The 15,266-nt window shown below is 34.2% G+C and overlaps 1 protein-coding gene across 1 annotated transcript in view; it reads right to left on the bottom strand.

The window, feature by feature from the left end:
* Window positions 1-15,266, bottom strand: part of LOC106462092 (Ca(2+)/calmodulin-responsive adenylate cyclase-like) — a gene marked incomplete at its 5' end in the record, with an annotated part of 86,126 nt that overhangs the window by 25,865 nt on the left and 44,995 nt on the right. Inside the window, 6 exons of the mRNA XM_013921977.2 lie at window positions 311-455; window positions 5,275-5,315; window positions 6,778-6,963; window positions 8,384-8,528; window positions 9,847-10,005; window positions 14,760-14,887. Coding sequence (XP_013777431.1) covers window positions 311-455; window positions 5,275-5,315; window positions 6,778-6,963; window positions 8,384-8,528; window positions 9,847-10,005; window positions 14,760-14,887 — 804 coding nt within the window. The remainder of the gene's footprint in view (window positions 1-310; window positions 456-5,274; window positions 5,316-6,777; window positions 6,964-8,383; window positions 8,529-9,846; window positions 10,006-14,759; window positions 14,888-15,266) is intronic.

The following is a 15,266-nucleotide window of genomic DNA, read 5'->3' on the forward strand; positions in this document are numbered from 1 at the left end:
TAACATTCATATACAGATGAATTTGAAATACTCTTTTTTGGCCAATTATAACAAAGAATGAAAATTTGAAATAAATATTTTTTTGGGGGGGGGGCTATTATTTCCCTGATTTCAAGAAGATATAGCAAAGTTCAAGTGTCACTTTTTGACATTTTAATTTCAAAAACTAACAATACGTATTTTGTATAAGCAAACGCTAAAGGTTTTCGTTTTAAAAGTGTTTTCTTTTTTTATCTTAGAAAGCTAAAGAAATGCTCATAACTATATAATTTAAATGACGAAAAAATTAATACAGAACAATAGATTGTACCTGCATTTCCTTTCGTTTGTCTTTGAAACAAAGCGTGACAACATTCACATGTGTGGCTTTTTCCATGTCCACGCTTCTGGCTTCAATGGCCTGTGCCAAATACTTGTTGACTCGATTGGTTGGTTGATGATAATCAGCAGAGTGTCTGAAGAAAGGAGGTTTTGCGGTATTAATTTTTTGAATATTTTATCTGATGTTTGTTTGTTATAAGATCACTTTCTTTGTTTTGCATGTTCGAAAAGAGCACATTGTTTGTTTGTTTGAATTTTGCGCAAAGCTACACGAGGGCTATCTGCGCTAGCCGTTCCTAATTTAGCAGTGAAAGACTAGAGGGGAGGCAGCTAGTCATCACCACCCACCGCCAACTTTTGGGCTACTCTATTACTAACGAATAGTGGGATTGACCGTCACAATTATAACGCCTCCGCGGCTGAAAGGGTGAGTATGTTTGGTGGGACGGGGATTCGAACCCGTGACCCTCAGGTTGCGAGTCAAGCTCCCTAGCCACCTGGCCATGCCGGACCGTTGAAAGAGACAAACATAATACTAGGAATCAGCCTAAGCTCTTAAGGGTCCTTAAAAATTTTCATGCGCATTCAAAATGTACGTTGCAGGGTGAGGGGGGGGGGAGAATTCGTTCACGCTTTTCCAAAAATGTCAAACGAACGTAATTTGCTATCAATAAATAAAATATTGACCAGCAGCAACCTTGGAAATTCTTAAGGATTTAAACACCTTTCTTCTGTTTCCAGTACCCTACTTATAGTGACTAATGTATGACATCTCTTTAAAAACTTCGTCATTTTATATATACGCTTTCATAGGGGTGTGTGGAAAAATTACGAAAAAGCTAACGAACCCCCAGTTATCATGAGCAATCGCAGTATCTAAATATCGCGTTTCGCATTGTTTCTATAAAATAAATAAATAAGATTCATTTTTGTAACGTCATATCTAGTTCAAATTTTTATTTTTAACCTGATCTGGAAAAGTTTGTATATCTCGTTTTCATAGCTTATGAACAGCTCGAAACAGTGGCAGAACAAGCATTTCTTTGCCCCTGGGCCCCTTTTCTCAGAAAAAAAGACCAGTCCAGCCTCCCCCCCCCCAGGCATTGCCCCGTCTGCCCCGCGCAGACCATTTTACCATTAAAATAGAACATAGAAGCTTGTTTCTATAATCTTTATTTTTTTATAACAACCATTGCCATAACATGTTGTAAAACAAGCATCTTTTCCAGTAAGTTTTCTGTTAAGTTTAATCTTTAAGGACATGTTTTTGTGACACTAAATGAATTTCGACTGTGAAACATTTTCATCTTTTCCGAAATAAGGGGTGAAACAGGAAAAAAAAAGGAAACTAAATGAATTTCAACTGTGAAACATTTTCTTCTTTTCCAGTAAGTTTTCTGTTAAGTTTAATCTTTAAGGAAAGGTTTTTGTGACACTAAATGAATTACGACTGTGAAACATTTTCATCTTTTCCGAAAGAAGGGGTGAAACAGGAAAAAAATGTTAGATCTTTGTTCTCAAGTTTTCAATACTTATAGAAAAGGATTTGAGGCCGGAGTGTTCGAGAACAGACACAAATACAAACGAAGGAGAATGTACGATTGATCCACAGCTCAAGCAGAACATTACATGTATATATATTTATATATATGTATTTTGCATTTTTAACATCAGTGTTATACACGTTAAACTCGACAATGCAAGGCTGCTATTCTCCAGCGACATGACAACGTGGGAGCTTAAGATGGCTCTCGGCAAATGTCTAAATGCTAGGCACCTTCTTCTTACAGACCTTCTACACTTTTTTATCCCTTATATTTCTGTTCATGAAGATAAAGCATTTAGTTGTCAGAACAAAGGTATAATTCTGAACACTGTGGCGTTCTTTATTCAATCTTCAAGCTTTTATAAAGATTTACTGAGCATCATTTTTTCCCATCTTTACATTGACATTTAATAATTTATCAAGTTTTCTGCTTTTCCTTTGAACTAAACAAATCATCAGGTAGAACTTACTTCTTATGTTATTACTTCTTATTAGAAGCTTCTGTCAAAAAATTGAAGAATTTCGATTTTTCGTGTTTTTATAGTTTTTTTTTTTCAAATTTGGAGGTAATTTATCCCAACGTTAAGTTTACTTTCGAAAATAAAGTTAATGGGAAGCTTTAAGTTTTAAAAGTTTTAGTTCAAAAAATAAACAGTAGAATTCACACTTCTGTTTGTTTGTTTTTTGTAAGGAAACACACTCAGGAGTTTATCTTCATTGGAATTCCGTTCATCAGGGATCATAATTTTTTTTTATACAGGGAAGTCTATCTGCTCTTCTCAACAGGTTTCTCTCACTGAGAAAAAATGTGTTCAAATCTCAGCTTGTATCCTAAAATATGTATTCTTACACTTTGCTAAATAAAACCTTAGCGTCCCTACAAACTGAATTACAGGTCGAAATGAAAAACATTAGGAATTTAATAATATAGTTTAAAAAAAAAACGAACACCAAAAACAACAACAATAAAATTTGGAATTCGGAAAACTCGCCTCTTTATCCAGCAAAACTTTTAACATTACACGTTTTTTTGAATGATTAGATTAACATGTCTACACTTTTGTATATGCATTTTGCTGTGACGATTTTAGTTTATATACATATATAGTAACCATGAAACTCTACAAGATTAGCCCAATGAATACGATTGTAACTCATTTAAAAAAATGGAGAAAATTCTATATGGATATTTGAAAAAATTATTTAAATATTTATATTTACATTTATTTTAACCTTTGAATATACAATATTAAATTCCTCAATGACTCAGTGGCAAAGTGGGTGGGCAGAGCACAGATAGCCCTTTGTGTAGCTTTGTGCTTAACTTCAAACAAACAAACAAACAAATAAATATTTATGATAACGCACAGGCGATACACAAACATAGTAGTTCACACTCAATGCGTAATTGCACTCAAATGACTAATTTATCATTAATACAATCAGTTCGTGCTCAAGTGTATCATACTATTCTGAAAATAACATTCACACATTTACTTACGTTGTCATTGGCAATATCTGTATTGGATTGTCGCTTACCAAGTAAAGAAAATACCAGGAATTACTTTTAACTAGGGATGCACGAGTACCCGGCCAGATATTCGAAGTTAGGCATCTTAGCCCTAATCTTTGTGACAACTAACGCGGTACTGAAAGTTACAGTCAATAATTGGGTAAAGTTAAAAAAAAAGTCGTAGATTTAGAGAACAATAGGGGTTAATAACAGGCATGGCTTGAGAAGTGAATTTCAGGAGAAGGTGGGGGTTTTTGAGAACAATAGGGGTTAGGGTTTGAGAAGTTGGGGCTAGGCATTGAAAGTTGAAAGTAAAACTTGAATGTTCTGTTGGTGATTAGTCGGTTAAATGTAATAAACGTTAATTTTGCTTTTGTTTCTAATTTTTGTGTATATTGTTTTTTTTGGGGGGGGGGGAGGAGAACTCGGTCCCGGCCGAAGCTTAGTGACCAGGTACCAGGACCCGGCATTCGGTCAAATTTTACTACCCGTGCATCCCTACTTTTAACATCAATGTTTTTTTAGAGTTAGTCCTTTCTAATTGGACCGCGTCTAGTATTAGCACTACTATTTCAAGTTCCTAACGAAACATAATATTTCGCTCCAATCTGTCACATGCAATAGCTTGCACCACACATTTTTTTATCCACACGAGTCATTTCAGTCTTGACGTCAATGAGTGCTTTTTTAACACTACTGTTGAGAAAATTATGACTGCTTGTTGTTCTTTTTGTTATAGGCATTATGCTGGAGTAGCACTGTGCAATTTGTTTGATGGCAATCAATCATATTACAAACTATCAACGTGTGAATGTAGTCTGCTGCATTTCAATTCCATATAAAATAAGGGGAGAAATCCATAATATTTAACTTTTTATACACATCTCATTCATAATTTCCATAGTTACTTCCAATGATGTATATTTATCTAAATTGTACGAACATTTATATATATATGTTAAATTGGTAAGTTTGTTTGTTTTAGAAGTTTGCGCGTAACAGTTTCTAATTTTGAATTGATAAACTACATGTAGATTAATAGTCATCAGTGCCCACTGTCAACTTTTGTCTAACAGAATAGGGCAAACACAGTCCCAAAGCACGAAGAGCATTTTTGCAACAATGAGACACGAATCATGAATCCTCAGATTCACAGTCCGAGCAATGCTAGTCGTAGGTTACGCCCGTCCTGATTATTATGAATCAAACAATCGTGACAGCGTAATAGCTCTCAAGAAAAAAAAACCTCGTGTGTTAGCAGTCTTTTCGATTTCATAAGGTGAAATAATTTTTCAATCTCTTCACTTTACAGTTCTGTGACATACGTAGTATGTTCATATATTCGCATAATTTCTAATGGTTTTCAGCAGCGGCATAGCGGCTCATAGAACGGCTGATTTTTTTTCTTCTTAAATAAAAACTTTTAGCTCGTAGCTCCATTATCTCTTGACCAATTTAAGATCTAATTACAGTTTTGGACTCGGGAGGTTAAACCCTTTCTACTAGTGTATTTTACCACGCCCAAGGTCTCATAGATTAATTTACTCTAATCCTGTTTAAAAGAATTTCAATTTGAGGGTAGGCCGTTAGAGTATACGGGTATACGCGGGCCCCACGCTTTGTATTGCCGGCGCACAAAAATATAGCCAATAAAAATAAAAACAAATAAAAGGTCTCATAGATTAATTTACTCTAATCCTATCTAAAAGAATTTCAAGCGCCGCGGCTATTGAGGATTCCCCCTTGTTTTAATATAGAATCCCTCTGCAACAACATTATCTAAAATTGTAGAATTAAGAAAGTTATATATAATATTGATAATGTAATTTCAACTAATTGAAATTGTAGTAAGGGTCTGTAGTGACATTCGTGGGATAAGAACAAGAATACCCACCTCCTTTTGAAAGGTTTTCGAAACATATCTGTCATCTTTGGCTGTAATAAAAAACAACAGTAAACAGTAGTTAATGCTGTAAATATCAAAAAATACTTCTCTAGTTTTGAGACTTATTTTTTTTTCTGCTTAAGTGTAAAAATACTAGTAATCGTTTTAGACTATAACACATATAAGCTAGATTTTTGCTTTTACATACACTCAAAAGAAAGTTCTAACATCTGACAAAGAAACAAAAACTTCTAAATCACTTATACATAAATTTTAATTATGTTACTTGAAGAACACGAGGCAGTGAAATATATTTAAAGTGACAATATCTTGATTCTTTGCTTCCCCCAGTATTTTAAGGTTATTTACCACTACAGAGCTTTGTTCAGACGTGTTAGAACAGGATTTTTTATATATATTTTTATTATTAGAATAACGTTGTCTACACTATGTGTTTTTTTGTATCTGTTATTAAAATACGTATTTACTGGAAACTTATTTGCTTGTTTGTTACACTTAGATCTTATCTTCCATAGAGCATTAGAGGCATTTACTGACAACTATTTTGATTCAAGTTGACTGTAATGTGGTATACTTTAAATATGGTTGTAGAGATTGTTGTAGTAACATTAGATCTTCTCCGGACTACACCTGTCAAAAGTTAAAAGATGGCCAACTTTGCGGTCTCTATGGTATGCTTTTCACTAGACCAAAGCAACGAACTATTCCAAATCTCTGTATGGTATAAAAAGTCCTTAGAAGATTCACCTGCATTACTGAAGTTGTTGTAAAAAAACAACAGATTAGTTAGAAAAATATCTGCAACAGCAATGAAATAAAAAGTTAAATGCATGAATAATCTTTCCAGAAAATTATTATATATACCTTAGTAACAGCTTGTTACACTTTCCATAAAATTATTATACATACCTTAGTAACAGCTTGTTACACTTTCCATTAAATTATTATACATACCTTAGTAACAGCTTGTTACACTTTCCATTAAATTATTATATATACCTTAGTAACAGCTTGTTACACTTTCCATAAAATTATTATACATACCTTACTCACAGCTTGTTACACTTTCCATAAAATTATTATACATACCTTAGTAACAACTTGTTACACTTTCCATAAAATTATTATACATACCTTAGTAACAGCTTGTTACACTTTCCATAAAATTATTATACATACCTCAGTAACAGCTTGTTACACTTTCCATAAAATTATTATACATACCTTAGTAACAGCTTGTTACACTTTCCATTAAATTATTATACATACCTTAGTAACAGCTTGTTACACTTTCCATAAAATTATTATACATACCTTAGTAACAGCTTGTTACACTTTCCATAAAAGTATTATACATACCTTAGTAACAGCTTGTTACACTTTCCATAAAATGATTATACATAATTAGTAACTGTTTGTTACACTTACAAACATTGTTGTTAATTCTATTGTTTTATTTATCTTACGAATAGATATAGAATAGTAAGACACCTTTTTCACCACCGGTTTTTCAGCCTGTGGCTGAGCAGCAGTTATATTCGAGAACGGAACATCCACGTTAAACTTGATAGAGTGTATCAGTTGAAGTACCACATTAGATACATTCTTAAAGGACAACTTCCTTTTGCCTCCTGGTCCCCTTAGGTGGCGCACTTGTAACGTTTTGAGTAGAAACATCTGAAAAACAAACGAAATACGTGAAAAGAACTCAAAAGTTTGTGGTCCTCTCATTAAACAAGGATTTAAATTCAATTCTGACTTAATGTTGTTTCATATATTGTAGATATTATTAACAAAATAATTATGAATTGATATTTATTCAGAAATATAGAAAAAAAACATTTATTCGCATTGCACTAGACAGGAAATTTTAAACAGTGGTAAATATAATAATTTTTCCTTGCAAACGATAATTACGAGTATGATTATAAATACTGATGGTTACTTTGTTTAACATTAGATCACACTAAGACTGATAGTGTTGGTTACAACGTCTCTTGTTACTGGCCCTATATTACTGGTTTCGCAGAAGTTTGTTTGTTTTCGTATTACGCGCAAAGCTACACGAGGGCTATCTGCGCTAGCCGTCCCTAATTCAGAGCTAGTTGTCACCACTCACCGCCAACTCTTGGGCTACTCTTTTACCAACGAATAGTGGGATTGACCGTAAAATTATAACGCCCCCACGGCTGAAAGGGCGAGCATGTTTGGTGAGACGGGGGTTTCGCAGAGGAAGAACAAAGTGGCATCTCGACGAGGCAGTGGCATGCGGTCGAGATGCTAATAGTACAGGCTTAGTTAGTAGTTCTTGACAGAGTCAGCTTGCATCTGGGAGAAACACGGAGAGACAGAAAAGTAAGCCAATAAAGGTAAAAACTATTGTAAATCTACTTTCGAAAACATTACCGCCTTATTTAGTATTTCCATTCACTAATAGTGGTCCTGTAAATCTAATATAGCTTCAGATTTCTTGTAGGTGTACAGATATTTTTTTCCTCGTTTTGAATATAAAAACATTATCTTAGTTAACCTAGGACTTCGCTGAGAATCTTATTAATGGTCTGATAAGGTTACCTTAAGTTAATTCTTGCATAGCAGAGACGTCACTAGATATTTAAAAAGATTCTGGTTTGTTTGTTTTTTTTTAATTTCGCGCAAAGCTATACGAGGGCTATCTGAACTAGCCGTCCCTAATTTAGCAGTGTAAGACTAGAGGGAAGGCAGCTAGTTATTACCACAACCGCCAACTCTTGGGCTACTCTTTTACCAACGAATAGTGGGATTGACCGTCACATTATAACGTCCCCACGGCTGAAAGGGCGAGCATGTTTGGTGGGACGGAGATTTGAATCCGCGACCCTCAGATTGCGATTCGAGTGCCCTAACCACCTGGCCATGCCGGGCCAAAGATTCTGGACTCGGGCCTATAGACGCGGGAATTTTCGGCATTTCAGTATGATAACGATGATGGTTTTCTATTCTGATTCTCGGGGGTAGTGTCAAGTAGCATCGGGGCACAGGCCTCGTGTGCCCAGTGCCTAGCGACGCTTCTGCTTCATGGGATGAGAAACAAGTATGCACAATAATCACAGCTTGCCTTTCTTCGTGAAGGAGGTGGGATGATAAAGTAGGTTTGGATATTTTGCTCCCTTAAGTAGGAGTTCCGGCTGCCTCCATAACCTGGCACTACTTCGTATTCACTTCGTAGAAAATCCAGTGTGGCTTGGGTGATGTGAACCCGCCTGTGAACGAGAAAATGTGAGAGAAATCCTTGTAACATTTTGATATCTCGAATAAACATGGTTTTAAGTTCTAGAAAATTCAGCTTCACCTCTTTCATCTTAAACATGATACTCAAACGTTGAACGCTTTGAAGTATGAATTAGTATAAAATCATACAAATTTAAAAAATGTGCTTTATTTATTTTTTTCACACTAAAAGTAAAATCATACAAATTTAAAAAATGTGCTTTATTTATTTTTTTCACACTAAAAGTCTTATATGATATGCTTTCCTTTTCAAAAATATGCTTAATCATTCAGACGTTATTCTCACGTGATGTTTGAATGGTCAAACTGGTCTTCACACAAAGTTTCACTCCATTGTTTTCACTGATTTTCTGAACGCAGACGCCTAAACAGCAAAGGTTATGTTTGGAACAGTCCGTATTATTCAAAACTTGAGAGACATATTATTTCGATATGCAGTCTCTTGTGTTACAATAGATTCGACGTATTTCAAATAAGATAGGTTTAGACTTTATTAAGCGGATGTTTGTAAGTTATTGTCCAAACTGAGTGGTTTAACCGAGAATATGTTTGAATAACAGTTTTTTTCCAAATATTAATGTCTGGTTGTGATTTTATTCTTATGTACTATCGTCTCCACACAGACATTGTACATTTTATTTGTCTATCCATCTATCAGAATCTGAAAATTTAAATTAAATATATTTTTCATCTCTTTTTCTTTTTAATTTTAGAAATCATTGAAACAAAATTCTAAAAGTTACCATTTGTTTTGTAAGAATTTCATTGTTTATAACTTGATATTTCATTAATCTAAATATTTAGAACAGATTATTATTGAATACTTATGTAAACATAAAAACCTTTTATATGAATAATTATTTTATTAATATGTATTTCAAGAATTACTTTGAATTGTGGAACTTATGGATTCTTAACGAAGAAAAAAATCTCAAAGCAGTTGTGAAAAATTGTGAGATATTTTACCTTTATTTTTAATTCCCATCGTTTTCCTTATCCAATGCTGAAAAAGTTACCTCGTTTTGTGAATCAAACTCAAAGTACTTCTTATCAAGAAGTATCAACCTACTAACTGTTATCAAAATAGGATATAAAAAATGGGGAAACGAATAAACTTTTATCATTTGAATATAATTAATATGGATAAAACCGATCGCTTCTTGAGCTACGTAAGGCTCTGTAAACATATAAACTCGTACAACAGATAAAGCTGAAAACTGATTGAGCAAATACGAATATTACAGTCTTCAGGTTGACGAATAACAAAACTAGAATAAACCAAAAGCCTACCCAGGTTCTCCCCCAGCCTCCATGTTATTAGCTAATGTAACATCATTACTCCATACATCATACTGCCATTTTCTCAAGCCTAAGACACCACAGAGTACTCGACCAGTATGGATTCCAACGCGCATGTTCAATTGAACGTCCGTAGTCTCCACTACTGATCTGTTATAATGGGAAAATAGAAAATAGAACACTGAGTTTTCGAGTAAAAAATAAAGAGCGTAATTACTGGATTACTAAAGTATCATTAAAGTATATTTTTTTTTTGCTAAAATTCTTAACAACTTGAAATGACATCTTAGGGTTAGATAATACATAGAGTATATCAGCCAATAAAAGTTCACAAATCGTATTAAAAACATTATCAAATTGTGGACTTTCTGGTTTATGTTTTAATATTTTGAGTTTTTTGTAGCCGAACATTTCCGAGTCTTCGAAATCTTAGAAATACAAACATGTGTTTTTTCATTTAATACGTATATATATATATATACATGTATAGCATCAGTTTTCTTTTAAAATAATACAATTGAAACTGATATAATTTTAAATCAGAGAAACCTAGACGGAATTGGAATTCTCGATTGGAACGGCATCTTATACGCGGGTGCTGCTCGATGGTTACTTCCCTCTAGTCATTGGTTCAAAATTAGAGACGTTTTGCGCAGACAGCCACTGTGTAGCTTTGCGTCAAATCCTGAAACAAACAAGCTATAATACTTCACTTAGATGGAAACTAAGTATAAAAACTTTGGCCTTATCCTTCGAAGTATGTCAGAAAACAGAAAACAACAACAACAACAACCCACAATTTGGTCTATTTGACTTAGACATACAAGCTAATTTGAAATATACTACTTTAGACTTGTGAAACACTAATACCCAAAGACGGACTAAAACCAAATTACAGTAATCCCATGTTAGAGAAATTAATCGATTTGAGACTTTGTCTAAACTCATTCAGGTGGAGTTTTGTTTGTTTCTTGTTGAATTTCACCAAAGCTACTCGAGAGCTATTTGCATTAGCCGTCTCTAATTGTAAAGGGATAGACTAAAGGGAAAGCAGCTAGCTAGTCAACACCGCCTGCCGCCAACTATTGAGCTACTCTTTACCAACGAATAGTAGAATTGACCGACACGATATAACGCCCCCATAGCTGAAAGGGCGAGCATGCTCTGTGGCGAGTATCGATCGAGCTCCCACCATCCGGCTATGCTAGGCTGTTTCAGGAGGAAAAGCTACACCTGAATAGCACTGTTATTCTTACACAGATCCTGACATAGCTGTTGTAATTGTTTAATAAAAATAGCTTACATTTTGTTTCCAGATTCTCAAGCACAAAGACACACAATGGTCTATTTGTGCTGTACCCACCATGGGTATCAACACTTGATTTTTATTATTATAGTATTCATACCTACCTCTGAGCCACCGGTGCTTTTTGCTGATTAAATTTAGCTATTTTATTTATTAACTAATTTTCTTAGTTTTTCAGGGACTAATTCCATCAACTTAGCAGCGAGTGTAAAAAAGCAAAGCTGTCAAACAATTACACGAAATATCTTAAATAGTTTATCAGTCTGAAAGCATCTTTCTGTCTCCATTATCCTCAATTACTTCTATATCTACCCCAACTGGAATCTGTACACGAAATCAAACCCAGTGGTACCCGACGTGACCACGTTTGGTCCCACTTGCTGGAAGTGGGGGTACGAACATAGTTTCACACATGGCGTCCATAGGATCCCGAGGAGTGGGAGGAGGTAAAATAAAATTCAGTTTTAGATTCGGGTTCAAGTGACTCTGAAAATTTATACTCTATCATACCATTCTGGTTGAGGGCTAACTCCAAAACTGTGCGAGGAGGTCGCGGACAAACAACAAAATTTCACATTCACAAAACAGATCGTGGGAGAAAAGATACCTTTATATTGTCTTCACAACACACGCACAGATTTTTTTATCATTCTGTACGTTAAGAATATTAATTCTCATGAGATCAGCTTCGGGACAGGTGAAACAAAGAAACTGTACTCAATTACTTATATGATAGACACCTACATTTGTGGAACTAATACACTTATGAAATTATTTGAGATATAAAAGTTTTAATAAACTTGAAATTCCCATTCTCATTTTGGGTATTTTTTTTTTAGATGTTTGGGGTATAAATTTTGTGGCTAATCCAAGGCTAGCTTCAAAATAATTTTATGACATCATTACTGGGTAACTTACAAGAAATAAAAAAATGGCATTTAGTAATATAACTTTTTACACATCATTTAACTATCATATCATAAATAAAAGAATGTTTACTTTTTTCAGAAATTACATTCACAAAGGCTTTACAGAGTTTATAAAGTGTGAAAACTTGCTGTGAATATAATATTGGTAGACGTAATCAATACCTTTTGTTGTGAACTACGAAAGCATATAAAATTTTTGCTTCTAAGTTACGCGTTCCGTAATTTCTCAGCGGTAAGCTTCAGGGGGTTAAATCCCCACGACCAATGGGCAAAAACAAGACAAAAAAATAAAACAAAACAGAAACCGTAAACCTAAACTACAAATAACTGATAATGGTGTGAACAGAACATAATTTTGGTTTATGTGTATTCTTAGCACTTACATCGTTTGTTAACCTCTACTGGTAAAATGGATGTTGTTAGTTACCTATAGGCTTAACAAAGAAATCAATTAGGCTTAATAGAGAAATGGCTATAACGTTGTTACATACCAATAGGCTTAAGAAATAAATGGCGATATCGTCGTAAGTTGTCATTAGGCTTAATAAAGAAATATCGATAAATGAATTAACCAGTTCAACGCCATATGAAACAATTTATTAATCTAAATTGGCCATTCTTCTGGATAATTTAAACTTTTCAGAAAGAGATACCTTCCCTGTGCATTTTCGCTGTCTCCAGAGTGTGACTAAGCGCGCGCTCTTTTTAAATTTATTTCTCTAGTAATTTAGAAATACATATCCGTTGGCGAGCATTTGGAACAGGAACTTATTTATCGTTTGACAACAACAAACGAAGGAGCAATCCTATTAACACAAACAAAAAAGTAGACGACATTTCTGAGCGGCTTCCTTTAACAATCCATTTCACTTTTTTAGTTTGTTTAACAGCTTTCACATAAATCACAGCTGTAAGGGCCGCATAAACAAGCCAAAAACTTTAGTTAAAGCTGCCTCTTACGTTTCTCAAAACACTTAGTTGGACTATTGCTCTAAGGCGTCCTCTTGGGCAATATCTTTATTTAATAACAACCCATTGAAAACACTGTTTTTAAGAGATGGTGATAAATTAATTCTTAAATGTAATATTCGAGTTTCAGTTCCCACTGGAGAATTAATGACCAGTTTTAAATTTTAGTAATCACACAATTCAAGCAAAGTAGTATTCTTGATAGAATTCACATTCACATTTTGGGTAAATATTTGTTAAATGTTTGAGGTATAAATTTCGTGGCTAGTCCAAAGTAAGCTCAAAATAATTTTACGACGTCATCGCTGAGTAATTCAGTTCTAAATTTTGATAATTCCTGGTAATATATATTTATAAAAACACAAATACGAGCAAACACAGTTTAAAATAATTTAAGAGTTTGTTTTCAGCACGCTTTGCAAAACCAGAGATATTCGTCCCGAATTATTTCCAAATTAAACATTTATTTTAGTTTATATAACTTAATTATAAAATCTTAAGGCTTAAATGCGATCCATAACAGTACATCAGAAAGAAAATAATGGGTTGTCACGAAAGAAAACTTGGCTAGCTGAGTAATTTGAAAAGTATTTCTATAATTACGAACAACGGAACGTTTTTTATGCTGAAAATTACGTTGTTTGTTTGTTTGTTTTTTCAGTAGATTACAGCATTATCTAGTGTACACAGGGTTGGGCGTGGCTTAGTTGGTTTCATTCAAAGCTGCTGATCAAAAGATCCGGGGCTCAAGCCGCGATCTGCTGCTCAGCATACTCTGCAATTTCAGCTAAGGGGTGTTATAAACGTGACAGTTAGTTTCAATATTCAGTTAAGAGTAACTTTACATGCGACGGTACTGATGATTGATTTCCTTCCCTCAATTTAGTAGAATAAACGCCCAGATGGAATGAGACTGCTAGAACACAAAGGATCGTTGGGGTAACCAAGAGAAATCAATAGGAAAGTTTTTGTTTTTTGTACATTTTGCACAAAGCTACACGAGGGCTGTCTGCGCTAGCCGTCCCTAATTTAGCAGTGAAAGACTAGAGGGAAGGCAGCTAGTCATCACCAACTCTTGAGCTACTCTTTTACCAACGAATAGTGAGATTGATTGTTACATTATAACGCCCCCACGGCTGAAAGGGCGAGCATGTTTGGTGGGACGGGGATTCGAAACCCACGACCTATAGGTTGCGAGTAGAGCACCTTAATCACCAAGCCATGTCACGCCTATTGATCGACAAAACTCGTGAGATTTGCCAGTCGGTTTGTCAAGATCAAAATCGATTTATTATTATTCTTTTAAGTGCTGATTTTAAGTGGTTTAACAATAGCATGCTTTTAAAAGTGGCACATCGTCCCTTGGAGCTAGAAGTATCTAGAACAGTAAACATTTCTATAATTGAAAATAAGAAACTTTACTGACGAAACCATGGTCGTTAATAAATGAAGTTTTTATGAAACGTACAATTGCCTTTTTTCCTCAATTCTAAGATAATCTGTTTTTATTATGGAATACTTTGCACAAAAACAAAGATTAGGAATTATGACATATTATCTTACTTTATATTATTGTAGAATACGAGGCTTGGAATACTGTTCTAATCTACTGCATCGTAAATTAACTGGTTCAACCATTGAATCTCATACATGAGTGCATCAAGAATTAAAACATTAAGCCGTCAGATGGCACTACATACGCTATAGCGTCGATCATGTCTAGTCCCATCTCCACGCAACACTGAGCATGATCTGACCTGGGCTCGGGAAGTCCACTAACGCAGTAATAGCAATCTCCAAGAAGTTTGATCCTTAGGCAGTGGTTGTCCTGTAAAGTGATGAAGATAATATTGTTATACTATAACATAGTTGATATCACCCGAGATCATTAATCGATGCTCAGTTTTCTAATATATTATCAAAGTTAAACATTTACTTCTAGAGAACGTAAAAAAATAAAATGAAATGAAAAATGATGCAATTTACCTACTTTTTATATTTTCGAATGTCAGAGTTACGCCGTTTATATCAGACAGTTAGAAACAAGTGCGATGTGAATCTAAGCTTTAAAATTTCTTACAATACTATAATACTGTAAGTAAATAAAAAAAACTTCTCACAATACTATAAAACTGTAAGTAAATAAAAAACTTCTCACAATACTATAATACTGTAAGTAAATAAAAAACTTCTCACAATACTATAAT

This window comes from Limulus polyphemus, unplaced genomic scaffold, assembly GCF_000517525.1.
Source record: "Limulus polyphemus unplaced genomic scaffold, Limulus_polyphemus-2.1.2 Scaffold1091, whole genome shotgun sequence".
Taxonomy (NCBI): domain Eukaryota; kingdom Metazoa; phylum Arthropoda; class Merostomata; order Xiphosura; family Limulidae; genus Limulus; species Limulus polyphemus.